Source organism: Gossypium hirsutum, chromosome D13, assembly GCF_007990345.1.
Source record: "Gossypium hirsutum isolate 1008001.06 chromosome D13, Gossypium_hirsutum_v2.1, whole genome shotgun sequence".
In the NCBI taxonomy this organism is placed as follows: Eukaryota; Viridiplantae; Streptophyta; class Magnoliopsida; order Malvales; family Malvaceae; genus Gossypium; species Gossypium hirsutum.
In genome coordinates this window covers 58,969,889-58,995,152 of record NC_053449.1, presented here as the reverse complement: position 1 = coordinate 58,995,152, position 25,264 = coordinate 58,969,889, and the positions used below count along the sequence as shown (strand labels likewise).

Below are 25,264 nucleotides of genomic sequence, written 5' to 3'. Positions count from 1 at the left end.
ATTAAATTAAACTAATATAAAATATTTAATAATAATCTTATTAAAATTTAATAACAATAACAATAATTATCAATCTAAAAAAATTTTATGATAGGGGTAATCTGGTCATTTTAATTTTTTATGCAATTACAACTTTATTCCATTTAACAAGATACAAGAATACTATTACAGTTCTATTTCTTTTCATTCAACCAAACAATTGAATTACTGATTATAGCTATATTTCATTATAGCTCTATTCCGTTACAATGACCTAAATGTGGTGATAGTGTCGTATTAGTGATAAAAGGTTGATGGTTAAATTGTTAGGCATAAAAAGAATAGGGGCTAAATTAAATAAATGTATAATTTACCTAATTTTTTAATAAAGAGACCAAAATGTAATATGAGTTATAGTACAGGAACTATTGTTGTAGTTTTACACAAGACGGCGGATAAGAAAAACCTAATTCCAAGTGAAATTTAAAAAAGACATTAAAAGAAAAAATGAAAAACACATATATACGCTCTTTTCTTTTTCCAGATCTAATTTCCCTCTCTCCCTCGTCAAAGAGAGAGTTTCTCCCATCGTCAAAATGGAGTCTCGATCCAGATCTATGCACAAGTTGACCGCCAAGATATGTTCGTTTCTCTTCCTCTTTCTGGCCCACGCTGCTCACTGCTTCTACCTTCCCGGTGTCGCCCCCGAAGACTTCCAGAAGGTTGCCTTTCGATTTCTATTTGTGTTTTTCCCTCTGTTCCTTTCTTCTTCTTTTTTTGGTTGATCTGGTTTTAATTTCGTGCCTTAGATTTGATCTCTGTTTATTTTTTTTATATAATAATAGGATTCATATAGGTTCACTACGAGAAGGAATATTATTAAAAATTTCATATGTTGGAAATGGAAATAACGTCTCAGATTCAGCTAGGTTGTATAATAAGAACAAGTTAACTTCATTTCACATGATGATTTCCTTTTCCGTTTTATTCTTTTATTTGAAAACGTTGAGAGTGCACACTTTTAGTTAGTTTTTAAGTTTTGTTCCGTTCTTGCATTTATCCAAGGTATCTGCGATTGTTTCATGCTGATCATGTTCTGTAATGCTACCTAGAATAATTATTGCATAAGATTTGTGAAGTTATCCTCGAAAGAGATTCAATATACATAATGTATTAATTGAAGCACCAAAACGTACGTGATCTTTATGGTGATTAGTTACACCGTGCTCATCATGCGCACCTGATCAATAATGGCTTTGATTAAACCACTTTATGTTCTCACTACATGCCATGATAGTTGGGGGGTGTTCACTGAGGAATCATACTGGTCTTCTTTAGTTTTTATTCTTTTGTTGGGGTTTGCAGGGAGATCTTTTGAAGGTGAAAGTGAACAAATTGACGTCTATAAAGACTCAGCTTCCTTATTCATACTATTCGCTTCCTCTTTGCCCACCTAAAAAGATAGTTGACAGCACTGAGAATCTTGGAGAAGTGCTTCGCGGTGATCGAATTGAAAACTCTCCTTATGTGGTCAGTTATTAGTATTTCTGATGATTTAGTTCTGACTGTTTATTTTATGGCCTAACTTGTTTTTGTTGACTTTAATTATTGTAGTTTAAAATGCGAGATCCACAAATGTGTACTGTTCTTTGCCGCATTACACTTGATGCCAAAACTGCAAAGCAGTTTAAGGAGAAGATTGATGATGAATATCGAGTCAATATGTATGCTATTTGTTTATTCGGACATGGAAGTCATCTTTCAATCTTTTAATTGCTCTGTTGCCTAGGATCTCTTTCTAATTAATTTTTGATTTGCTTGACAGGATACTGGATAACCTCCCCCTTGTTGTTCCCATTAGAAGATCAGATCAGGACTCTTCTACTGTTTATCAGCTTGGCTACCATGTTGGGCTCAAAGGCCAATACAGTGGGGTAAACATAATATCTATTACAAGCATTAAAAGTTCCTTTGGTTGTGGATGTAATTAGCTACTATATCTGTGTATGCTTATGTTTTCTGGTTATTTACAGAGCAAGGAAGACAGATATTTCATTCACAACCATTTAGCATTTACTGTCAAGTATCATAGGGATCCACAAACTGACTCTGCTAGAATTGTGGGTTTTCAGGTTAAACCATACAGGTTAGTTGGTTCCTTTGAGTTCTATCATATTCTAATGTTTTTGATTCTAGGTTTCTGCGACTGAGATTCAAGTATTGTTTTTTAATACATATTCTTCATATACTAAAACAATGCAGTATTAAACATGAATATGAGGGGAAATGGAATGAAAAAAGTCATTTAACAACATGCGATCCCCATAGTAAACGCACAGTTGTTAGTTCTAACACTCCTCAAGAAGTTGAAGCAAAAAAGGAGATAATATTCACCTATGATGTGGAATACCAGGTGAGTTCTTCAACTTCAAATAATTTTCTAGGGTTGACAATTGCAATGTTAAATTTTTCCAATGGCAACCTTGAGCTGAACCCTTAAAGATTGTATTCCTTTGTGTTGAAGTAGATTCTGTTGATATTATTACTTGGAAAAAATTCTCTATTGTATCACATTTTCTTGAATTAAGTTTCTGACATATAAATCTATGAGGTGCTAGTATTCTTAAATTTTCCTGTGCGACTTTCAGGAGAGTGATGTGAAGTGGGCATCTAGGTGGGATGCATATCTTTTAATGAATGATGACCAAATACACTGGTTCTCAATTGTCAATTCTTTGATGATTGTTCTCTTCCTTTCGGGAATGGTAGCAATGATCATGCTAAGGACACTATACCGTGACATTTCTAGGTATAACGAACTTGAGACTCAGGAAGAAGCCCAAGAAGAGACCGGATGGAAGCTTGTCCACGGGGATGTTTTCAGGCCTCCATCTAATTCTGATCTACTCTGTGTCTATGTTGGCACCGGTGTTCAATTTTTGGGCATGGTACTTGTTACCATGATCTTTGCTGTTTTTGGATTTCTTTCCCCTTCAAACCGAGGTGGTCTGATGACAGCTATGCTTTTACTTTGGGTCTTCATGGGCATTTTTGCTGGCTATGCTTCTGCCCGTCTGTACAAAATGTTTAAAGGAGCAGAATGGAAGAAATTAGCTTTTAGGACTGCGTGCATGTTCCCAGGCATTGTCTTTGCCATCTTCTTTGTCTTAAATGCAATTATATGGGGCCAGAAGTCTTCTGGGGCCGTGCCATTTGGGACAATGTTTGCTCTGGTCCTCATGTGGTTTGGAATTTCAGTTCCACTTGTTTTTGTGGGTGGTTATGTTGGGTTCAAGAAGCCAGCAATTGAGGATCCTGTGAGGACAAACAAAATCCCAAGGCAAATCCCAGAGCAAGCTTGGTATATGAACCCAACTTTCTCTATTCTGATCGGAGGAATACTTCCTTTCGGAGCTGTTTTCATCGAGCTGTTCTTCATTCTCACCTCAATCTGGCTGAACCAGTTCTACTACATCTTTGGTTTCCTGTTCTTGGTATTCATTATCCTCCTAATCACTTGTGCTGAAATAACCATTGTGCTTTGCTACTTCCAATTATGCAGTGAAGATTATCTGTGGTGGTGGAGATCATATCTCACATCCGGCTCCTCGGCTTTGTACCTCTTCCTCTACGCTACATTCTATTTCTTCACAAAGCTTGAGATCACTAAGCTGGTTTCAGGGCTCCTATACTTTGGGTACATGCTAATTGCTTCGTATGCATTTTTTGTTCTAACGGGCACCATCGGATTTTATGCGTGCTTTTGGTTCACGAGACTTATCTACTCATCTGTCAAGATCGATTAGTGTGTAAAAGGGGATATGCTTTTTAGGTTAAGATATAGTCATGCTTTAAGATGTATACGTTAATTCTCATTTTTGAACTGAGTTGTCATTGTTGTAGTTGATTGAGAAAATACTCGTTAAGAGAAGCCTGAAATACACTGGGTGAATTTGATGATTTTGTAATAATATCGTAGCCTTTTTATTCCTTTATTTATAGAAGACGCAAAATACTCATGCTGATGGTTTTTATTACTTGCTGGAACACAACTTGACCTGCCGAATGCTGAAATTCTTTTATAACGAAAGGGATGGATCATGTCCGAACTGTGGTTGAATCGGTCAAGAATTTTTTTCCGATCCGATTTATGTTTTTTTTACTAGGTAAGTTATTAAGAACTCCAAAAAAATATTGAAGATTTATAGTCAGCTTCATCGTTTGTTTAATCCTTTTTTTTAAACTTGATTTAATCAATTTATGCTGGTTAACAAATTAATCAAATATATATTTTTTATATTTCTGACGTACAAACCGATATATCTGATTTTGACAATTATGAAGCTTATTTTAAGTTTAATAGCTGTAAGCTATAACTATATCTGCATTGTTTTGTGTAAATATTTGCGCTAATTATTATTTGGTTACATAATTTTTTACGACTTAGATGATATATTTGTTTAACAAAGAAAATTGTATAACATTAGTATATTATTTTGTTACACTAATTATTATTGATTTTGTAATGTTAGTCTATCACAGATTATAGAATAAATTACCAATTTACAAAATTTTTTTAGAATTTGCATAATATTTTTGAGTAATAACACAACTCTTACGCCACATATTACCTTACTATAATAATTATTACAGATTTTATAATGTTTAGTATAATATGAATTATAGAATATATATTATCAAATTACAAAATTTATTAGTACTTACTAAATATTTGGAGTAATAACAAAAACTTCATAAGGTTTTTGTGTGATTATTCAAAATATTATCCTATTACATTAATTATTATAGATATTATAGTGTCTTATGTAACACATGAGTTAGATATTCCTCATAGTCACTCTAAAATAAGATTTGTTCTGTTTTGATCATTTCAATTTTTTTTTGTCAATTTAGTCACTCTAAATAAGACAATTGTGTGAATTAGTCATTCTATTAAAATTTTCGTTTTCTTTTAACGGATTATTGATATGATACATTAGCACATTTAGTGACTGGCACGTATTTTTTTGTTGACTTTTGATTAAAGTTTAGCAACCTCCCTATAATTAGTCAAAAGTCAATAAAAATGCCACATGTCAGTCACTCAGTGGGCTAATGTGCCACATTGGCAATCCATCAAAAGAAAAACAAAAATTTTGACGGCAGTGACTAATTCGCACAATTATCTTATTTATAGTGATTAAATTGAGAAAAAAAAATTAGAGTGATCAAAATAAGACAGGCCCTATTTTAGAGTGACCTCGGGTGTCATTTACCCATTACATAATATATTACCGAGTTACAAAAATTCTTAGAACAATCATAGTATTTAATTAATTTCTTAGAGGGATCTGTTAGGTACTTTTACCTTTATAAAATCAGTAGAATGAGAGTAGACCTATTCATGGGTTGAGTTACTCATCTAGACTCGAAGGTCCGCCTGAAATTTGGGAGGGTTTATGTAAAAATATTAGACCCAGTAAATGGGTTTAGGTAAAAAATTAGGCTCGTTTAAAAAAAAGTTAGAGCTTGAACTTGAACATTTAAGGCCCGAGCTTGGCCCGACCCTGACTCAACCCATTTTTAAGTTTATAATACTTTATATTATGTTGTTTTTATATATTATGTATTTTATAACACATTAAAAAAATAAACCCATACTAAATATATAATACTATTCTAATGTAAATATTAAAATAATATAGTAAAAATATTTGTTTAAAATTTTTTATAAATAATATGGGTAGGTTTAAAATGAGTTTGGGTTTGGGTAAAATTTTAGACCCATATTTCAAGTTGGGCTAGATTTGAACAAATATAAAATATGTTAATATCATACTTAAACCCGACTCGAATCCGATCCAACTCGGCCATGATGAGATGTTAGAGGGAGTTGTTTTCTGAGAAAAAATCCGAACCCGCTTACAAACCCGGAAATGAAATCCCAGAGAAAAAACAAAAAAAGAATGGGCCTAAATAGATCAGTCCAATCCAAAAAGACATCAATAATAATCCACAAGACCATGACCATGACCATGACCGTGACCGACACTCGAATACGAATTGACTGGCCACCGCCAGCCACCACACGGTAGATAAGAAAAATCAAATTCCACGGCAGATTTTAAAAAAGATTAAAAAACAATATATAAGCTCTTTTCTTTTATCAGATCTCATTTCCCCCTCCTCTCCCTTCTCAAAGAGAGAGTTTCCTTCTCCAACCCCGTCAAAATGGAATCTGGATCCAGATCTATGAACCGATTAACTGCCACCATCATATGGCCGATTCTCTTCTTCTTCCTGATCCATGCCGCTCACTGCTTCTACCTCCCCGGTGTTTCCCCCGAGGACTTCCAGAAGGTCGCCTTTCCCTTTCTCTTCTATTCTTTATTTATTGATCTGGTTTTTATTTTGTATCTTCACTTTGAACTCTGTTTGTTTTTGATAGAATAATAAGATACGTATATGATCTCTACGAGAAGGAAAATTAATGAATTTCTTTGTATTCGTGTTGGAAGTGGAAAATCCGTCTCAGATTCAGCTAGGTTTTCTTTTAAACAAGAAATTAGAACAATTTAACTTCATTTCACTTTATGATTTTCGTTTTCCGTTTTGATTCTTTTATTTCAAAACGTTGAGTGTCCATACTTTTAGCTAGTTTGTAAAATTTTCTTCCGGTCTTGCATTTATCCATGGCATTTGCGATTTTATTTTATGTTAATCATGTTCTGTAATTATTGCTTAAGGAAAGAGATTCAATTTACATAATGTATTAATGGAAGCCCCAAAGCGTGCTTGATCTTTATGGTGATTAGTTACATTGCGTACCTGATCGATAAAGACTTTGATTAAAACACTTTAAGTTCTCACTACATGCTGTGATAGTTGGGAGTGTTCATTAAAGAATCATTTTGGTCCTCTTTAGTTTTGATTCTTTTGTTAGGGGTTTGCAGGGAGATCCTTTGAAGGTGAAAGTGAACAAATTGACATCTATAAAGACTCAACTTCCTTACTCGTACTATTCGCTTCCTTTTTGTCCACCTAAAAAGATTGTTGACAGTGCGGAGAATCTTGGGGAAGTGCTTCGTGGTGACCGAATTGAAAACTCTCCTTATGTGGTCAGTTATCAGTATTTCTGATGATTTAGTGTTGATTGTTTATTCTATGGCCATTAACTTGTTCTTATTGACTCCAATTAATGTAGTTTAAAATGCGAGAGCCACATATGTGTACTATTCTTTGCCGCATTACACTTGATGCCAAAACTGCAAAGCAATTTAAGGAGAAGATTGATGATGAATATCGAGTCAATATGTATGCCATTTGTTTATTCGGACATGGAATTCATCTTTCAGTCTTTTTATAGCTGTTGCCTAGGATCTCTGTCTAATTAATTTGTGGTTCAATTGACAGGATACTGGATAACCTTCCCCTTGTTGTCCCCGTTAGAAGATTAGATCAGGATTCTTCTACTGTTTATCAGCTTGGCTACCATGTTGGGCTCAAAGGCCAATATAGTGGGGTAAACATAATATCTATTACAAGTATTAAAATTTCCTTTGTTTGTGGATGTAATTAGCTACTATATCTGTGTTTGCTTATGTTTTCTGGTTATATGCAGAGCAAGGAAGAGAAATATTTCATTCACAACCATTTAGCATTTACTGTCAAATATCATAGGGATCCGCAAACTGACTCTGCTAGAATTGTGGGTTTTGAGGTTAAACCATACAGGTTAGCTCCTTTGAGTCTAGCATATTCTAATAATTTTAATTCTAGGTTTCTGTGACTGAGATTGTTGTATTGTGTTTTGATACATTTTCTTTATATACTAAAACAATGCAGTATTAAACATGAATATGAGGGGAAATGGAATGAAAAAAGTCGTTTAACAACATGCGACCCCCATAATAAACGCACAGTTGTTAATTCTAACACTCCTCAAGAAGTTGAAGCAAAAAAGGAGATAATATTCACCTATGATGTTGAATACCAGGTGAGTTCTTCAACTTCAAATAATTTTCTAGGGTTGACAATTGCAATGTTAAATTTTTCCAATGGCAACCTTGAGCTGAACCCTTAAAGATTGTATTCCTTTGTGTTGAAGTAGATTCTGTTGATATTATTACTTGGAAAAAATTCTCTATTGTATCACATTTTCTTGAATTAAGTTTCTGACATATAAATCTATGAGGTGCTAGTATTCTTAAATTTTCCTGTGCGACTTTCAGGAGAGTGATGTGAAGTGGGCATCTAGGTGGGATGCATATCTTTTAATGAATGATGACCAAATACACTGGTTCTCAATTGTCAATTCTTTGATGATTGTTCTCTTCCTTTCGGGAATGGTAGCAATGATCATGCTAAGGACACTATACCGTGACATTTCTAGGTATAACGAACTTGAGACTCAGGAAGAAGCCCAAGAAGAGACCGGATGGAAGCTTGTCCACGGGGATGTTTTCAGGCCTCCATCTAATTCTGATCTACTCTGTGTCTATGTTGGCACCGGTGTTCAATTTTTGGGCATGGTACTTGTTACCATGATCTTTGCTGTTTTTGGATTTCTTTCCCCTTCAAACCGAGGTGGTCTGATGACAGCTATGCTTTTACTTTGGGTCTTCATGGGCATTTTTGCTGGCTATGCTTCTGCCCGTCTGTACAAAATGTTTAAAGGAGCAGAATGGAAGAAATTAGCTTTTAGGACTGCGTGCATGTTCCCAGGCATTGTCTTTGCCATCTTCTTTATCTTAAATGCAATTATATGGGGCCAGAAGTCTTCTGGGGCCGTGCCATTTGGAACAATGTTTGCTCTGGTCCTCATGTGGTTTGGAATTTCAGTTCCACTTGTTTTTGTGGGTGGTTACGTTGGGTTCAAGAAGCCAGCAATTGAGGATCCTGTGAAGACGAACAAAATCCCAAGGCAAATTCCAGAGCAAGCTTGGTATATGAACCCGACTTTTTCTATTCTGATCGGAGGAATACTTCCATTCGGAGCTGTTTTCATCGAGCTGTTCTTCATTCTCACCTCAATCTGGCTGAACCAGTTCTACTACATCTTTGGTTTCCTGTTCTTGGTATTCATTATCCTCCTTATCACTTGTGCTGAAATAACCATTGTGCTTTGCTACTTCCAATTATGCAGTGAAGATTATCTGTGGTGGTGGAGATCATATCTCACATCCGGCTCCTCGGCTTTGTACCTCTTCCTCTACGCTACATTCTATTTCTTCACAAAGCTTGAGATCACTAAGCTGGTTTCGGGGCTCCTATACTTTGGGTACATGCTAATTGCTTCGTATGCATTTTTTGTGCTAACGGGCACCATCGGATTTTATGCGTGCTTTTGGTTCACAAGACTTATCTACTCATCCGTCAAGATTGATTAGTGTGTAAAACCGGGATCTGCTTTGTGTTCTTTTGTCATATTCATGGACCAATGTCTTAGGTTAAGATATACTCATTGCTTTAAGATGTATACTTAAATTCTCATTTTTGAACCGAGTTGTTATTTTTATAGCTGATTGAGAAAAATACTTAATTCTGATTTTTGTTGAGAGAGGGGCTTCTTGTGATTCTACTATCAATCATTTTCTTTTCTGTTATATTTGATATTTCTGTGAAAAGCTCAGGTTGAATTTCATGGCTGTCGTAATACTTGTGATAACGTGGCGGAACCAAATTAGGCACTGACTTGTTATGTCAATAAACAGAGCCAAATCTACTTAACACCTCACTTCACAAAATGGACATACATTGAGGAATTATTGATGAATATTTTCAGCTTTTTATTCATCTTCAGAGTGGTCCTTCCGAAATTAACAGCAGTCAAATCTAAACAAAATAATTCAGAGCTTTTGGGAATCCCAACATGAAAAAGAATTGATTTCACTTGGACAAGTCCAGTGGCTTAAACTTCGGAATTTTCTCGAGCTCGAATCTAAGGGAATACTCCCAACAAAGAATAATGTTTGCTCGATTCTCACTGGCTCTTCGGTTCACCTTCGTCCGAATATTCTAAATTACCCAGCATTATCCAACTTTCATCTGGACTCCACACTCGCATTGCAACTTAAATCCTTATTTGCTTTGTGGTAAAGCAGTTTCTGAACATAGAACAACATATAACACTGTGAAGCTCTCACTATCCCCTCATCAACCTCACATATCCAAGCATCATCGCATTTATACCACTGGTTGTTTACGTGCAGATACGTCACATAATGCCCCGATTCCAGCATTCCCGAATGAGCAATCACAGCAAATATCTCGTATTCAGCTGAACTATCGGAGTTTTCACATTCGAAAGCAAATATTCTATTCCCGAACCTGCTTCTAACAATCGAGGATGACAAATATGGGGTCATGTCCAATGCGAAAGGGAACTGCAAATATTGATCGATTTTCCTTGATGTTTTTTGGATTAAAGAGTGTTCAAATCTCTTTATGTGTAAACAAAGCACCAATGGGAGTCTACTAATGGACAGTTGCTTCGATGTGTCCCGTAGTTCTTGACAATTCTGACAATGGAGTTTCGAGTCAGAACCTAACCTCTCTGCTCTCGTAAACAAGTTCAGACAACCTGATAGAGTAGACAAACCCGTCTTCTCAGCTGCAGACAAGTTAACCGTGTCCAAGTTGAGTGAAACATCAACACAAGGATCGTAAGTTGTGGAAGTAAATCCACAAATCGTACAAGTGACATCAGATCTCAACGACCCCGAGAATGCCCTATGAGCAATGCATTGGCAATCTCCATCATCTGTGCAAAAGAATAACATCATGAGTAAAATAGAATCCTGATTTTCAGTTAGAGAGGAATATCTACAAACGCCCAAAAGACTCCCAAGTATATTCCGAGTAATTTCTGACCGAAGTGAGAACATGTGTTCCTACTTATGGCTACATGTATGTTACTATTCTCCTACTCGAGTCGTAGAATCAGTTCTATCTGTTTCCTACCTCTACAAGTTATGCATGTTAACTAATCAAATTTCTTACTCTGCCCCTAGTATCGGTACCGACTAACCTCAACTGCATGCATTATTAGCACAACTGTGTATTTATCACTACCGCACAACAACGTAAGCGATAGAGAACAATTACCACCTCGACAACCTAATAGTACATATATAACATTAATTTGAAGCAAGCAAACATTATCACAGCACCTTGTTACCTTTGCTAGAGTTCCTTACTTTGCTCTCTTTCTCATGGATCCCATCTAAAACTGAAATGAAGAACTCATGAGCATCCTGCTCCTCATAACTAGCTAAATTCGATGAATGCTGCCACCAACTTCAAAAAAACAAACACAAATCCATCAGTCTTTAGATGGAAAACCAAATAGATTGAGTACAACATACAAGCAGAAACTATTTGTCTCGATTTAAGGCTTAAACAAAGTAACCAAAACAGACCTAGTTCTATTCACATCATAACATTAAAAGCATTGCAAATTACTTAGGCACCTGTAAAGAAACTGAGCTGGACTGTAAGGGGATCGATCACCCGAGAACATAGCTGAAACAAGAGCACCAATTTCACAAAGCAAGCACAGCTTTTCACCATATCTTCTCTTGCATTCATCACGGTTATGGTGATCACTCAAGAAATAATTCCTCAAAGGAGGAGCATGAAGCAAAGCCTGCAACACTGAGTTCATAAAACAAGTATTACCCAAATTGTTTAATCCCCTTAATCCCAATGGATAACACGATTTAGCTCTCCCATCTCTCATTGCAATCAACCGTTTCGACTTCTTCAAATCCAATTCCATCCCTGAATCTAATCTCCTCCTCTTGTTCGATCTCCCAGGACACGAGCCCTTGATTTGTTCAGACACGACAACCTTGTCGAAATCAGGATCGTATACCTGATCACAACACAAACAGCAATAAAGCTCCGATCTTTCGATGTCGATCGCTACGTCATGGCCGGACTTGGATTGGGTATGCAAAAGAATGTGGGTCGAACATGATATCGATGAGCACATCAAACAAATATAAAGCCTGCCTAGATACCCATTACAGAAATTGCATCTGGGTATTTTAGTATTGTGATTATCAACTCTAGTTCTTCCAATTGGGGTGGTTTTGAGGCAATTTTGGAGGGAATCATAGCCATCGAAAGCATGCCTGAGCTTGTAATCTGCTAGGTGTTTGCAGGGTTTGGGGCTTGTGTACGAAGAGCTCCTTAAGCACATGTTGATATTGGTGAAAAAAAAAAAGCTTCGAATTGAGATTATGAAGCTGATATACTACCAGAATAAAGCGGTAAATTCTGTTAAACTGGTAATAACAATGTATGATAAAAGGATAAGCAAACGAAAAATCAGATAATTTTTGGGAAATTCAATGGAAGTTAAATGATAAAAAGAAGGATAACAGATGAGATTTGGCAAGGTTGGTGCAGAAAAACCAATGGGGTTACTGAGTTGATTCGGTGAAATTGAGAGTTGAAACAGGGGATGTAGAAGATTGCAGAAAATGCTTGGAGAGGATGATGGGGTAATGAGTCTTATGACCGACTGATGGCCATAGAACAGTTTTCTTGTTTTCATTGGTCAGGACTCAGAACCGACTTTAAGACATTAACTATAGTAGTTGATTCAAGTTAATTTTAGTTAAGTTGGTATTGATGTAATAAGTTCTAAATGTAGTTTTAATTCGATTAGCATTATTATTAATGTAAGAGAAAGTGATTTCGAGTGCTTTGAAGCGCATTATCTTCTTATTTAAAAGTTGAGAAGGATTATTAATAATTTTAAGTATTGTATCAAAAAGAACATATATGAAAATAGGAATTAGGAAGAAATATTGAGAGATGTAGTGTGCTACAAGCTGAGCTTTGAGCTATTTATGATGGCCTCCAATTAGCTTGGAAGGATAAATGGGTAAATTGTATTTTAGCTATCAAAGGTATTCAGTGAGATTATAGAGGACATTCAAATAGAGATTTGATTTTGTGTACTCATGGACTATGCAGTCGGGAGTGGAGAGTGTTTATAAAGTAAATACCTAGAGAGGTGAACTCTACTGCTAATCCTTTAGTTGATCAGATGAAATATTTTCTTATTGGTGCGAGAATTTTTCATGTGGCTCCTCCATCCATTGATGATCAAATACAATTTGACAAACGTTTTTGGTTATCCAACCCTGATCCTACTGCTAGCTTGTAATTGATGCTATTTATATCTTATTACCAAAAAAAAATTATAAGCTTGTAGGAATTGGGAATTATGAGAAAATTAAGTATTAATAAAAAGATTCCATCTCCTTTAAGCAAAATTTCGAATTTGTTCGTACAGCAAAAAGGTTAAATTCTGTTATTTTATGAGTTCTTGTATTTTAATTTGATTAATTATAATTTTTTTACTTTACAAATTGATTTATTTTTTGTATTTTGAAATTTTAGTCTTATCCCAATAGCTAAATCCATTTGATTAAATTTGATTATTAGTCTTGTATTATGTATAATTGTAGATTTGATACATATCCTATAATTGGATAATTCTAAACTTTTGTTTATCGTCGATGTTGAAAAGCACTTTTTAACCTCAACATTGATGTCAAACAAAAAATATTGGCAAACAAGCATCTTCCTAAAATCAAATATTGATTTTAAACTAATATTTTAGCCCATGCAAAAAAAAAAAAACCAAAATTTTTAGCTTTTGGCTTTTTGGAAAAACATTTTTCAGTAAAGTTACCTTTTTGTTCCCTATTAAATTTTCTATTTTACAACATCATGTCTAAAGTTGACATTTTATTTTCTCAATAATACTTTTTGACATTAATGGTAAACAATATCAAACTTTTTAAAAGCATTTTTCACAATATTTTTCAATCTCAAAGGTAAACTAGTCCTAATTCTCTATACTTTTCAAATTTTGAAATTTCAAATTTGACGCAAATGACAGTTGTCAATCCATTGATTGGATTTTTAGTGAGTAATATGAGAAAATAACAAGCTGGCATGTCATTACACATATGATAATATGTTTGGCGCATCAAATTTTGAAAATAGCGGGACTTAACATAATGAATTTAAGAGTTATAGTTTGGTGGAATGAAAAAGTTTTTCTATTTAGGAATTCGACTTGATTGCCAATGAAGATTTGAAACTGTTGGTTAAAGTTGAGGACTCGGACTTTGAAGGCTCAAGTTCAATTTTTACCATCCGCAATTGCGATGCGTTGGTCTCTTTCTTAAGATGTGAGTATGCTTTGTGTTTTTTGTCTAATTCTTTATGGATTGATTTTACTTTTGTCTAATTCTTCGTCCGCTGTGTTCAGATTAGTTGGACTTATGCTTGGTTATTCGTTCGCTGTTGTGTGTGTTTCGTTAGATTCTCTCCAATAGCTTGAATTTTGTTCGACTCCTCATCCACTATTTCTGGATTATTTCAACTTTTGTTTGATTGTTTATTCACTATGCTAGTTAGAGTTCTACATGATTTGTCTCTAAATTTATTTGCGAACCAACATAACTATGAAACCTAGAAAGCTCAAAGAAAAAAAAGTTAAAATATGCTTCAAGTATCTGTGTGAACGTAGTCTATTAACTTTTGTTTTTAGGGATTTAGTCTTTATACTTTTTAAATTTCAAAATTTAAGTTCAATTATTAATCTCGTTAATTTTTTTATTAATTTCAAAGGAGTGACATTTTGAAATTAAAAACATACTCACTTGATAGTCATATAACAAAAAAATAATGTTGTAATGAACTTGAGTTTAATAAAAGAATTTTAACAGTATAAACTATTAGACTTGCATTTTTAAATTTGAAAAGCAGAGAGACTAAATTTTTTGAAATAAAAGGTAGGAATGCTAAATTTCAAATGCATGGACAACACAAACACCTGGATTTTTGTTTCTAAGAATTTTGTTAATAGAACAAATTTAACGATATTAACAATTAGACTTGTAATTTTTAATCTGAAAAGTAAAATGACTAAATTTCTCAAAATAAAAAGTAAAAAAAATCTAAATTTCAAATGCAAGAAGTATACAAGGATTTAAAGTGTATTTTAACCTATTAAATATTTCTAAAATGCAATTTGGGGGGGGGGGGTTTACATTAATAATACAAAAAGAAATTGATTATGAAAATAGGGTACCTTCCAAATTGTTTACGAAAGTGAGTTGTTTTGAATAGTGTTTTTCGGTGTTAGGCAACACCACCCAAAAAGTACAACTATAATTAATCAATGATTGCAGTTGATATTTTTTTAAGTGGTGTCGTCAACTTATACGATAATATTGAAATTTCTAATTTCCCCATTTTTCAATTTACCTAACTATATATGTTTGTATCAAAATACTGGTGTCGCCATATAGGGTGACAATACCACTTTCTGCCACCTATGCACTTCTTTGGGTAACGGGCAAAGAGAACTTAAGATAAGGCTACACCAAATAGAATTTAAACCCCTCCTTCCTGGAAAAAAAAACCAATTTTTTGTTATTTTTATTTATTTATTTTAGAAACAAATGGAGAGAAGAAAATTGAGATGTTTTAGTTAAATGGAAGAAATCTTAAGTTTGAAACAGTTCCAAAGTCTCAAACTTGTGTTCCTACAGCTATTAGAAATCAAGATTGAAGATTAAGAATAATTTTTTTTTCATTTCATAAATCAAGTTTGAGTTGATAAGTTAGTTTATAATTATTTTTTATATCATTTCATTTTATTTTACTATTATGTATAATTATGTGAATATATAGTGATAATAATTTATAGTATGACATGCAAATTATTATTATTTTGATACATAGTATTTTTATTGCTTTAATATGGTATAAATTGTCTTAATAACAACTAATATATATTGTTTTTAATTTATTTTACAGATTTAGTATAAAAGATGAATAATCAATTCTTCATATATGTCCATTTCAATGGGATAATTTACCATATGGAAGTTGGTTGTGTATTTGAATCACACCATCAAATAGGAATGAAGTTTAACAAGAGTGTAATCAAACAAAAGATTGGTGCGAAAACCCCTTGACGTTGTAAGAGGAGGATGTCCAGACTATTCTACAAATTCTCAGTTTTGTCAAATTCGTGCAAATATAGGGAGATGCAACTTATAGAGGATGATGATGTGGAGGCTATGATCGCACTGTATTACTCGCTTGATAATGTTAAACCAGATGAATTGTTTGTTGAGTTAGCAGATGTTCAACTAGTACAAAATGTCACTCTATTAAATAAACAATATAGAGTTCACACCCCATAAATAGAGGTTCCGAGAGTGTTTGTGGATAGATGATCTTCTATACACAAGTTTGACTTTAATTTGAATGTTGGTTAGGTAGAACCATACGATTATGGAGCGACATCAACATTGGGCAACAATTCACACAATGCTCATATTTTGTATAATAACCCTAATTTGGATCCCCATTTACAGATACATCAATTGGTGATTGGTATCAATACAGATAGTAAAGAAAGACTTGATAATAATGATGATTCCGGTCACCAAGGGGAGGAATTTAGTGACCCTGATCTTAATGAGGTTCTAGATGATATTGATGACGAAGGCGCGGGCGATGATGATGATAATGTAAACGCCTCTCCACTCGTATGTTGAGTGTAGATCCCAATGTTACGCATGCATCTGACTTCTTAGAATACCTGAATATAGTATCTTACTACAGGTTGACGTCAGATTTTGAATTAGATGAGTTGGCTATAGGTCAATAATTCCCAAATAAAGAGGAATGTGTACCTGCCATCAAGAAGCATAACATGAAACTGTTGGTGGACTACAAAGTGGTTGTATCTAAACTGGCATTATAAATCGGGAAGTGTTGGAGGTCTACAGAAGGTTGCAACTAGCATGTACGAGCTACATTGATTCAAAGGCCACAACTATGGGAGATTCAGAAATATGTAAGGCCTCATACATGAACTGTTGTAAGGATGACGTAAGATCATGAGAAACTTGATATGAAATTAATCTGTAACTACATCATGCCAATGGTGAAATGCATGCCCACGATTCCTATATTGGTATTGATTGTCGACTGTATGAACCAAAAACTTGAAAATCTACTAATAGAAGCAAGTACATCAAGTGAACTCTATTATTAGCTGAGTTCGGTATGAGTACCCCCTATTAACTCCAATATAAACGTCCGAGCAGCACACATCTTCTCCGACTCAGAGGCATCATTTAGTAAAGTTTTGAAATTATGTTTGAGCAAACAAAATTTTAAATTGCTAAATTTAGTAGCACCTTTAGCTGGTGATTATCCAAGCAACTGATAGTAAAGAGACACAACACTAGTCACTTTACTTGAACCCGTTACTGTAGCTCGTCAAGTGGGAGCCCAATTTGCAATGCAACGTCTTTTAAAGTAGTGGTGTACTCTTCACACAACAATTGAAATGTATGGGTCTCCAAGCGTCACCTTTCAACGAAGGTTGATATCAAGTTAGGACTAAGCTCAAATGTCTTAATCAATATTGTCGTTCCAAATACCGCATCACTTAAACATGGTAATCACCCTGTTCATAACCAATTACACCATAACTTAAATATGCCAAATAAAATATTAATGACATGCACTTTTATAAATTAATCGTGAATAGCAATTATGTTTTTTCAATTTAAATACATAACGTTCCTATTTAAATAAATAACAAGTAGCAATTATGTATTTTACCAGCACGTTAATCATCAAAGTAGTATGATTGGGTGCTCTTATCAATGAAAGCATTTCGATATAGCTGCACAAACAAAATTGAATAAACATATCATATTAAAACAAATATAATATTTTCAAATATTTCAGTAAATAATTTTTTTTCAACCCCATTTTTGTAAATAATTTTTTTCGTAATTTTAAGATAAATAACCATGGATAATAACAACATTCTTGTAAGTAATTCTTAACTCAACCTATTTTCATAATTAAATACTTTTTATCTCAATCCATTTTTGTAAACAATTTTTTTTCCGTATCTTTTAAATGAAATATCCACATAATAATTTTAATCACCAACTAAACAGAAAAATACAAAAATAAATTACCTTGACTCGAATGTTTGAAATTGGAAATTTCTATTCTACACAAATAATTATTAAAACATAAACATCTTTTTTTTTAATATATATATATATAAACCTAACTAATCTAATAAAATATAAATTACAAACATAAAAAAAACTTCAATCACACGCCGACTTCCAAAACGAAAACACTATAAATAAAATGTATACATAATTAATTAATATAAACCCTCAACATAAATTAAAAAAAAAAAGTCAAAAACTTTCAACATACACATTAGACATTAGTTTCACAAGCTGCCCCCAAATTTCAACAAATAAATTATAAACATATAAATATATAACAAATCCTAAATCTAAACATTAAAAATAAAATATATAAATTATTAAAAAATTTGACCCCTCACCAATTTCAAAAGATACCCAAAACTCCATTTTTTTTATTTGCCATTGCTCAACACCAAAATTTGTATATATAAAATGTACTGGGAAGGGGCTGCCATGACCAATTGATCACATCGGCGGTAGAAGTGTCAGGCCGGTGTTGCCTAATTGTCGTTAATGTGATCGATCGGTCACGATAACCTCTCCCCCCATTACATTGCAATCAGTGTTTTTTTTTTCTTTGAGGTAGTATCACCTAAATAATTTGGAAGATAATCTATTTTTGTAATTAAATTATTATTATTATTATTAATGTAAAAACCCCCAATTCTTGAGGTCATATCTGGAAACTAATGAGGCCTCACCCAAAAATAAAAAATAAAAAGGAAAGAAAGAAACGTGCCTCAGCTCAGTTTATTCATTACCAAATCAAAGCCAAAACTAGTGGTTGTTGAACTTAAAACACTGTTCTGTTCTCCCCCTTTCCTCTTGGTGTCCGGTTTCAGTTCCATCTATTTGTCCATGGATCTTACACCTCAGCAACTTATCCAGTTCAACGGCTCCGACCCATCCAAGCCCATCTACGTTGCAATCAATGGTCGCATCTACGATGTCACCGCCGGCAAATCCTTCTACGGTCCTGGTGGTGCCTACGCCATGTTCGCCGGCAAAGATGCCAGCAGAGCTCTTGCAAAGATGAGCAAGAACGAAGAAGATGTCTGTCCCAACCTTGACGGCCTCTCTGAAAAGGAGATGGATGTCCTTAACGATTGGGTCAAGAAATTTGAAGCTAAGTACCCTGTTGTCGGCCGCGTTGTCTCTTGAAAATTTGCACCTTTCCTCTATGTTGGGTGTAATTTGTTTGGTTTTTAAGTGTCTTTAGACTCTGGTTATTACTTATCTATCAATTGTGTTTGGTGTTTTGCTTAGCTCAGAGCAATTTCTAGGTTAAATAAATGGGTGAAAATTAATAAATTGAGATACTTATGGGCTTGTGTTGTGTTGGTATCACGTTGTTGTTTATGTTAGAGAAGTTTCATCATCAATGAAGAAATTCATTTTAATTGTGTGATTTTCTTTTTGTTTACTCCATAATGGTGAAGCTTAAGCTTGGTTTAGTGAACTAAAGCATCATTATCTCCGTGAAGAGACTTTAAAAAAGCATGATTACCAGATTTTTGTCGTCTTTGATTCGTGATAATGTTAGATCCAAGCCACAAAAGATTGGCTTCAGCCACTGGTGCTGAGTTTCATGGCTCCTTTGCCTAGGGCCGCAAAACCAACCTCCCCTGTTTTGGGCAAATTGGAGCACCGAAATTAACCTTAATTGTGTTCATAGATGGGGTTGTCCACTTAGCATCACACGCACCATGGACGGTTGATCTTTTTGTTTGGACAAACTGCCCTAAGGAGATATCCAAGGAATGATTGGACTTGTTGTATCTTGATGGATGGCACTTTGGATAGGTTATTATTTTATTCGTGCCTCAATATTTGTTATCTTATTTTATTTATCACAGTTTTGATAGCTTAACGTTGTTAACCTGTGAGATTAACGAGGAGGAGGAGAAGAATGCTGTGGTGGTGGTTCACCCTCGATTGGGTGGAGAACCATTGGATGGTGATAAAACGGTCTTAAAAAATGGGTGTGGTAGGAGGAGAATGAGGAGGAAGGAAAGCTGATTTCTGTGTCCTGGTTTTCTCTCAAATGTTATGGTGAGCTTATACATGAGAGATAAAGATGCCCACGAATTTTGAGCTCAGTGATAATGGAGTTATACTTTGTTCCTTACAATTGTGTTGATGTGACATTTTAGTCTATTGTGGTTTAAGGTTTGCTTGATTGGAGGTTGATCTGATATAGGCATGTTAGTTTGTAACTTGTCTAGTGATGACACGTGGAGGGACTCATGAAGGATGTGTAACAAATATCGATAAATTAATTCTATTTGTCATTAATGTAAACTCGAAACCAACAAACTTTTTTGAAAGCCAATCATACTACTGGTGTAATGACAAATTTGTGTAGGTTTTAAATTGATTGATATGAGGTTTAATATTTGTATTTGTAAATCTCTTCTCCCTTATTTTTATGAAAAAAAAACCACCTTTAAAAAAGAGTAGAATAAAGGGATAAGCATTAACCCCCAACAACTAAATGAAAGTGAAAGAAGAGAGAACATCCTCTTAGTAAATGCTGGGCAACAAGTGCGGTAGAGCTCTACACAGTTCCAGTGAAGAAAGAGACAAACAATAATAATGCCTAAAATGGGAGTGGTTTATTAAGAGCTAATGCTATGCTATATTTCAATCTATACGCTTACACAACACACATGCATACATACAGCTGCTGTATTGTATTCAAATGAAAAACTAGACTACTTGGATCATCAATTTATATAATGAATGCATCAACTTGTATGTATTGAGCAAAGAAAGATGAGAACCAGGAACTGAGGGTATCCCTTTATAAATTCGTCAAATGACATCCACCTTGGGGGAATTTATCAATTATTTTCTGCAAGTCCAAGGTGGGTACGGGTAGCATGCTTAGTGCAAGAGCCGACCATGCAATTGGAGGGATTGGAGTTAATGAAACCCGGTTCTACTTCTCTAGTAGGGTTTCAGTAGTTGGGTTTCAAAGTCTATAAAAGTACATATTGATTGGTGAGCAGTGAACCCATCAACACAAAACCCAGTTTGGCTATGTAAAAAGCCCTTACGGCTACGGTCCAAAGGGATAAAAGAAAACAAAATTGGAGATGAGGGAGTCTGTTGCACAGCAGATTTGAAGAAAAAAGAGCAGAGCTTTGAAGGAGAAAGGAGAAAAGCCAAAGTAGACAGAGAAAGCAAACAGAAGCATCAGCTGGTATATTTCGGCTTATAACTTCTATATTTCATTAATATCTTGTTCGCATGTTCTGCTTTTTTTCTCTGAAAGTGAATAGATGTTCATTTTAGTTCTGGAAATGCATAATACAATGGATTCAAACTCATGCTTTGGTCATTTGTTTATCCTAAATCAAATCATGTTAAGCTTGTTTTGGGCCAATTCCATGTTAGACTCCTCAAGTCCTTTGAATTTTGATGTTTGCTATTCTATTCAATTCAATCCGTTGTGATTGTTGATTCTTACTGATTAATATCTGAATGCTTGTATTAATGAGTTTAATTTCTCATCATCGTTTGTATTGAGCTAGTATCTTCCATGCAATAAGCTGATTGTTCATTTTTAATCCAAAATTGGTCACAACACTCATAATGTGAATGTCTGTATCTTTGTTGTTCTTGTTCTGACTTGGGTATGTCCTACCCAAGTTCAACAGGTAAAAATGAACAGTGATAGTAACATAGGTCTCTATCATATTGAAACTGTTGTGTTCATTCCTTAACTATTTCTAGATTTTTGTAATATGTCTGAATCTGCGTTTGGTTTATAGAAGTTTCAATTATATCTATTGATATTTATCTTTTTGTGATTTTAATGTATGATAAACTTTGTGCAGACTTCGTTGATCTGTTGCATGCCTCTTAGCTTAGTATATTCGGAAAAACCATATCAATTTTCTCTATACCTTTAGTTTCTACCTCCTGCAAATATTAAGGAACCTAAATGTCTCTCTTGATGTCGTCATCCTGCTTAAGTTTTCCCTCAAATTTTAATCCATTTAAAACATGTGATATGAAATTCCGACAACCTTCTGTATCGAGTTCATTGTGTTCTTTTGTTGATCACTCCAAATTTTCTTGCAACGTGACCCTAAATAACCACAAAATCTTTAGAAACAAGTCTTTGAATGTTTTGAAGCCTGTTAAAAATTCTATTAACCAAAATAGTCAGCCTTTCACCGATGACGATGACGATGACGATGACGATACCATAACTTTTGATTGGGAGGATGAAGAAGATATTGAAGACATGGGGTCACCGTGGGAAGGGGCAGTTATATACTGCAGAAAACCTTCTGTTACTCATATGGAGTATTGCACAACCTTAGAGAGACTTGGTTTAGGAAAGCTGTCTAGTGATATCTCAAAATCTAGGGCGTCAGTGATGGGATTAAGGGTCACAAAGGATGTCAAAGATTATCCAAATGGAACACCTGTTCAGATCTCCATTGATGTAACAAGAAAGAAGCAAAAGACAAGGCTTGATGGGATCATTAAAACCGTCATCAGTCTCGGTTGCAACAGGTATTTTAGTGTTCCCCAGTCAGCACTTGTTCATGCTCTTAAGTTTTGATAAAGTTTGCCATTTATTTTTTAATGCCATTTATTCTTTTTGTTTCTCACGGCAGTAGATGCTGAAGTAATTGTACTAGCTTTTATCACTTAACAAGGTTCAGGGTTTGCTTTGTTGCCTGCAATTGAGTTTTGGTAAAAAATAGTCGGGGTAAATGTACGTTTTGGTACCTGAACTTGGCTTCAAGGTTCAGATTGGTACCTAAGGTTTTCTTTGGGTCCAGTTAGGTACTTAAACTTCGTTTTAGGGTTCAAATTAGTCCCAAACTTGGCTTCAAAGTTCAAATTTGTTCAAATAAGTAATTTACTTATTTGAACTAAGAAGCCAAATTTAGGTACCTAATTGGACAAAACTAAACTTTAGGTACCAAATTGAACCTTAAAGCCAAGTTCAAGTACTTAATTGGACCAAAAAAACCTTAGTACCAATTTGAACTTTGAAGCCAAGTTTAGGTACCAAAATGTATATTCCCCAAAATAGTTTTCATGCTTTTGCACTGATTGAAATTCAGGTTTCATTAGACACTGCATTGGCTCGAAGCACTCTGTTTTAACTGTTCAACTGCATAAATTTTACCTTTATAAACCCTTGTCTTCCTCAGTCTAAATGACATTGTATGAAACCTTCTGTTGAAGGTGTGGTGAGCCTGCTGCTGAGTGCATATTCTCCAATTTCTCACTTCTACTAAGCGAAGAGCCCATTGAAGAACCTGAAATTATCGATATGGGAGCAAGCTTTAAGGAAGGTTTTAAATCTTTTAATGGAAGTAACCAAGGGGTGGAGGAAGACGATGACGATGCATCGATTGATTGGGAAGATCGGCTTTATTTCCCTCTTGAAGAAAAAGAAATCGATATTTCAAAGCATATACGAGACTTGGTGCATTTGGAAATTACTATTAATGCGATATGTGATCCAAGATGCAAGGGTATATGTTTGAAATGTGGTACAAATTTGAATACTAGTAGTTGCAATTGTAAAGAAGATGTAGAAAAGAAGGATTATGGTCCACTTGGAAACTTAAGGAAGCAAATGCAGCAGAAATCATCCCATAGCCAATGAAATGCTTTGGAATAGGGTTTTTCTGCAAATTTTCCTTTTCCTTTCGGCGTCATTCTCACTAGTTATATAAAAGTATAAAACCATAAGGACCTATAAACAGTCCTATTTGTATCTGATAATGGTAGCGATTGAAATTTTGATTCTTTGCATCGATATCTTAATGGTGTATTTTTTTTTTCTTTTCTTGCTTTTGGAGAACAAAAATGTTCATCCTGATTGGCTTATCTTTGCTATTTTTGTCTCCAAAGACAAACAAATGGGGTCTGTGCACAGTGCTCCGCACCATGGGGTACACTGCTCACCGACGGATCATGAGATTCTCCTCCGGCATTGCCAAGGGAGCTTTGCGCTTGAATCCTCGAACAGTCTCGACGCCTCCTATGTGAGCATCGCTCTTCTCGTTGGAACCTTGTTGACGCCGCCTCTATTTCTTCATTCGATTTCGCCTTAGCTCGCTCGCACGGACAGCGTCAGACTTCTCTACGCTACTCAAGTTAGCACTCTCCCTTGGTGCCTGATCGATCTCCTCCACCTATCTCACTCTCGACCTCTCATAGTGCCCTTCCTTGCAGCTCCTCGACGTGCCTTTCCTTGCGCTCATTGGACCCCTCATGGGACCTCTCTTGGGCTAACAACCATTCCTGCCTTGAGCATTCTGAGTATCCTCTCACTCTCTCATAGCTACTCAGTCTTGCTCCTCCATCAACCAGGCACCCTTATGTTAGCCTCGTCCTTCCTCAAGGAATCGCTCTCCATTGGCAACTCGACCCCACCTCTACTAGATCCTTGAGGGTCTTTCTCGTCACTCCTTGGTTCTCGACCACACCCACCTCGAATCAAGAAATATACTCTATATTAATTCACATATTTAGCACATGATAATAATAATGCATAATTAGATTCAAAAAAAAAACCCTCTTTTCCCAAATATATTGGAATCTCATCTAAAAATACATCACAAATTAACTTACAATCCAAACTTCCGAGACAGATTTCTTTCCCTTGGTGTTTGCCCTAAGCATGCATCAACATGTGAATGTATGGAGGCAGAAGGGAGGCTTGATAATTAATGCAGGTGGACGTGCGGGTAATTATAGAACATTTTATATTCACAATGAATAACGGAGCATGAAAAAGTGAGAACAAAATATATTTAGGAAAATAAATGCCCAGCACATGTGCTTTTGACATCAAATCAAAGATTTGATTGATGCATATCATGGATTCTCGTGTACTTATGTGTTTAAACAACCTTTATTGACTTGTATCACAGTATTCCATGTTTGCTTTTAATAACAATAATAACAACTAAGTTAATCCCACGTGAAAAAAATTATTTAGGGTAAACTATAAAAATAGTTATTTTTGTTTCCCTCAGTTTACATTTTAGTCACTTATGTTTAAAATGTTATGTTTTAGTCACATGCGTTAACGTGTTGTAACATTTTAGTCACTGAGCCATTAACGGTGTAATAGTAAGCTGACGTGGCATGTTAAACTATCATTTCAAACAAAAATTTTAGGTTAAATTATACAATTGATACTAATTTTTTTTCGGTTTGAGCAATTT

The 25,264-nt window shown here is 34.8% G+C and overlaps 5 protein-coding genes across 6 annotated transcripts; 4 read left to right on the top strand and 1 right to left on the bottom strand.

Moving 5' to 3' along the window:
* Positions 1-478: 478 nt before the first annotated feature.
* On the top strand, positions 479-3,974 carry LOC107888387 (transmembrane 9 superfamily member 8). The gene is made up of 7 exons (XM_016812485.2): positions 479-701; positions 1,345-1,509; positions 1,594-1,703; positions 1,805-1,913; positions 2,013-2,125; positions 2,242-2,392; positions 2,628-3,974. Exons 1-7 carry the CDS (start codon positions 576-578, stop codon positions 3,783-3,785), a joined length of 1,932 nt encoding a protein of 643 aa, XP_016667974.2. The 5' UTR covers positions 479-575; the 3' UTR covers positions 3,786-3,974.
* A 2,039-nt stretch (positions 3,975-6,013) lies between these two features.
* Positions 6,014-9,536, top strand: LOC107888386 (transmembrane 9 superfamily member 9). Of its 2 annotated transcripts, none has more exons than XM_016812484.2 (7): positions 6,014-6,339; positions 6,933-7,097; positions 7,184-7,293; positions 7,393-7,501; positions 7,601-7,713; positions 7,825-7,975; positions 8,211-9,536. In XM_016812484.2, the coding sequence occupies exons 1-7, from the start codon at positions 6,211-6,213 to the stop codon at positions 9,366-9,368; spliced, it is 1,935 nt and encodes a 644-aa protein (XP_016667973.2). In that variant the 5' UTR covers positions 6,014-6,210; the 3' UTR covers positions 9,369-9,536. The 2 variants fall into 2 exon arrangements, with proteins under 2 accessions (XP_016667973.2, XP_040965250.1); XM_041109316.1 differs by having other exon boundaries at positions 6,923-7,097.
* Positions 9,537-9,746: 210 nt separating this feature from the next.
* Positions 9,747-12,541, bottom strand: LOC107888388 (ubiquitin C-terminal hydrolase 22). Its single transcript, XM_016812486.2, has 3 exons — positions 11,451-12,541; positions 11,159-11,277; positions 9,747-10,741 (listed from the first exon to the last, which is right to left on the bottom strand). Exons 1-3 carry the CDS (start codon positions 12,182-12,184, stop codon positions 10,023-10,025), a joined length of 1,572 nt encoding a protein of 523 aa, XP_016667975.1. The 5' UTR covers positions 12,185-12,541; the 3' UTR covers positions 9,747-10,022.
* A 5,970-nt stretch (positions 12,542-18,511) lies between these two features.
* Positions 18,512-19,453, top strand: LOC107889815 (probable steroid-binding protein 3). The gene has a single exon (XM_016814371.2). The coding sequence runs from the start codon at positions 18,912-18,914 to the stop codon at positions 19,212-19,214; it is 303 nt and encodes a 100-aa protein (XP_016669860.2). The 5' UTR covers positions 18,512-18,911; the 3' UTR covers positions 19,215-19,453.
* Positions 19,454-20,821: 1,368 nt separating this feature from the next.
* On the top strand, positions 20,822-23,847 carry LOC107888385 (large ribosomal RNA subunit accumulation protein YCED homolog 1, chloroplastic). Its single transcript, XM_016812483.2, has 3 exons — positions 20,822-21,258; positions 21,896-22,583; positions 23,268-23,847. Exons 2-3 carry the CDS (start codon positions 22,003-22,005, stop codon positions 23,692-23,694), a joined length of 1,008 nt encoding a protein of 335 aa, XP_016667972.1. The 5' UTR covers positions 20,822-21,258; positions 21,896-22,002; the 3' UTR covers positions 23,695-23,847.
* The last annotated feature ends 1,417 nt before the right edge of the window (positions 23,848-25,264 follow it).

Coding starts and splice junctions, on each gene's coding strand:
- LOC107888387 (XM_016812485.2), top strand. CDS start 576: ATGGAGTCTCGATCCAGATCTATGCACAAGTTGACCGCCAAGATATGT. Junction 1,914..2,012: donor TCAAAGGCCAATACAGTGGG/GTAAACATAATA, acceptor GGTTATTTACAG/AGCAAGGAAGACAGATATTT. Junction 2,393..2,627: donor CCTATGATGTGGAATACCAG/GTGAGTTCTTCA, acceptor TGCGACTTTCAG/GAGAGTGATGTGAAGTGGGC.
- LOC107888386 (XM_016812484.2), top strand. CDS start 6,211: ATGGAATCTGGATCCAGATCTATGAACCGATTAACTGCCACCATCATA. Junction 6,340..6,932: donor CCCCCGAGGACTTCCAGAAG/GTCGCCTTTCCC, acceptor AGGGGTTTGCAG/GGAGATCCTTTGAAGGTGAA. Junction 7,294..7,392: donor GATGAATATCGAGTCAATAT/GTATGCCATTTG, acceptor TTCAATTGACAG/GATACTGGATAACCTTCCCC.
- LOC107888388 (XM_016812486.2), bottom strand. CDS start 12,184: ATGTGCTTAAGGAGCTCTTCGTACACAAGCCCCAAACCCTGCAAACAC. Junction 11,278..11,450: donor CCAGCTCAGTTTCTTTACAG/GTGCCTAAGTAA, acceptor GTTTTTTTGAAG/TTGGTGGCAGCATTCATCGA. Junction 10,742..11,158: donor AGTAAGGAACTCTAGCAAAG/GTAACAAGGTGC, acceptor TCTTTTGCACAG/ATGATGGAGATTGCCAATGC.
- LOC107889815 (XM_016814371.2), top strand. CDS start 18,912: ATGGATCTTACACCTCAGCAACTTATCCAGTTCAACGGCTCCGACCCA.
- LOC107888385 (XM_016812483.2), top strand. CDS start 22,003: ATGTCTCTCTTGATGTCGTCATCCTGCTTAAGTTTTCCCTCAAATTTT. Junction 22,584..23,267: donor ATCAGTCTCGGTTGCAACAG/GTATTTTAGTGT, acceptor CTTCTGTTGAAG/GTGTGGTGAGCCTGCTGCTG.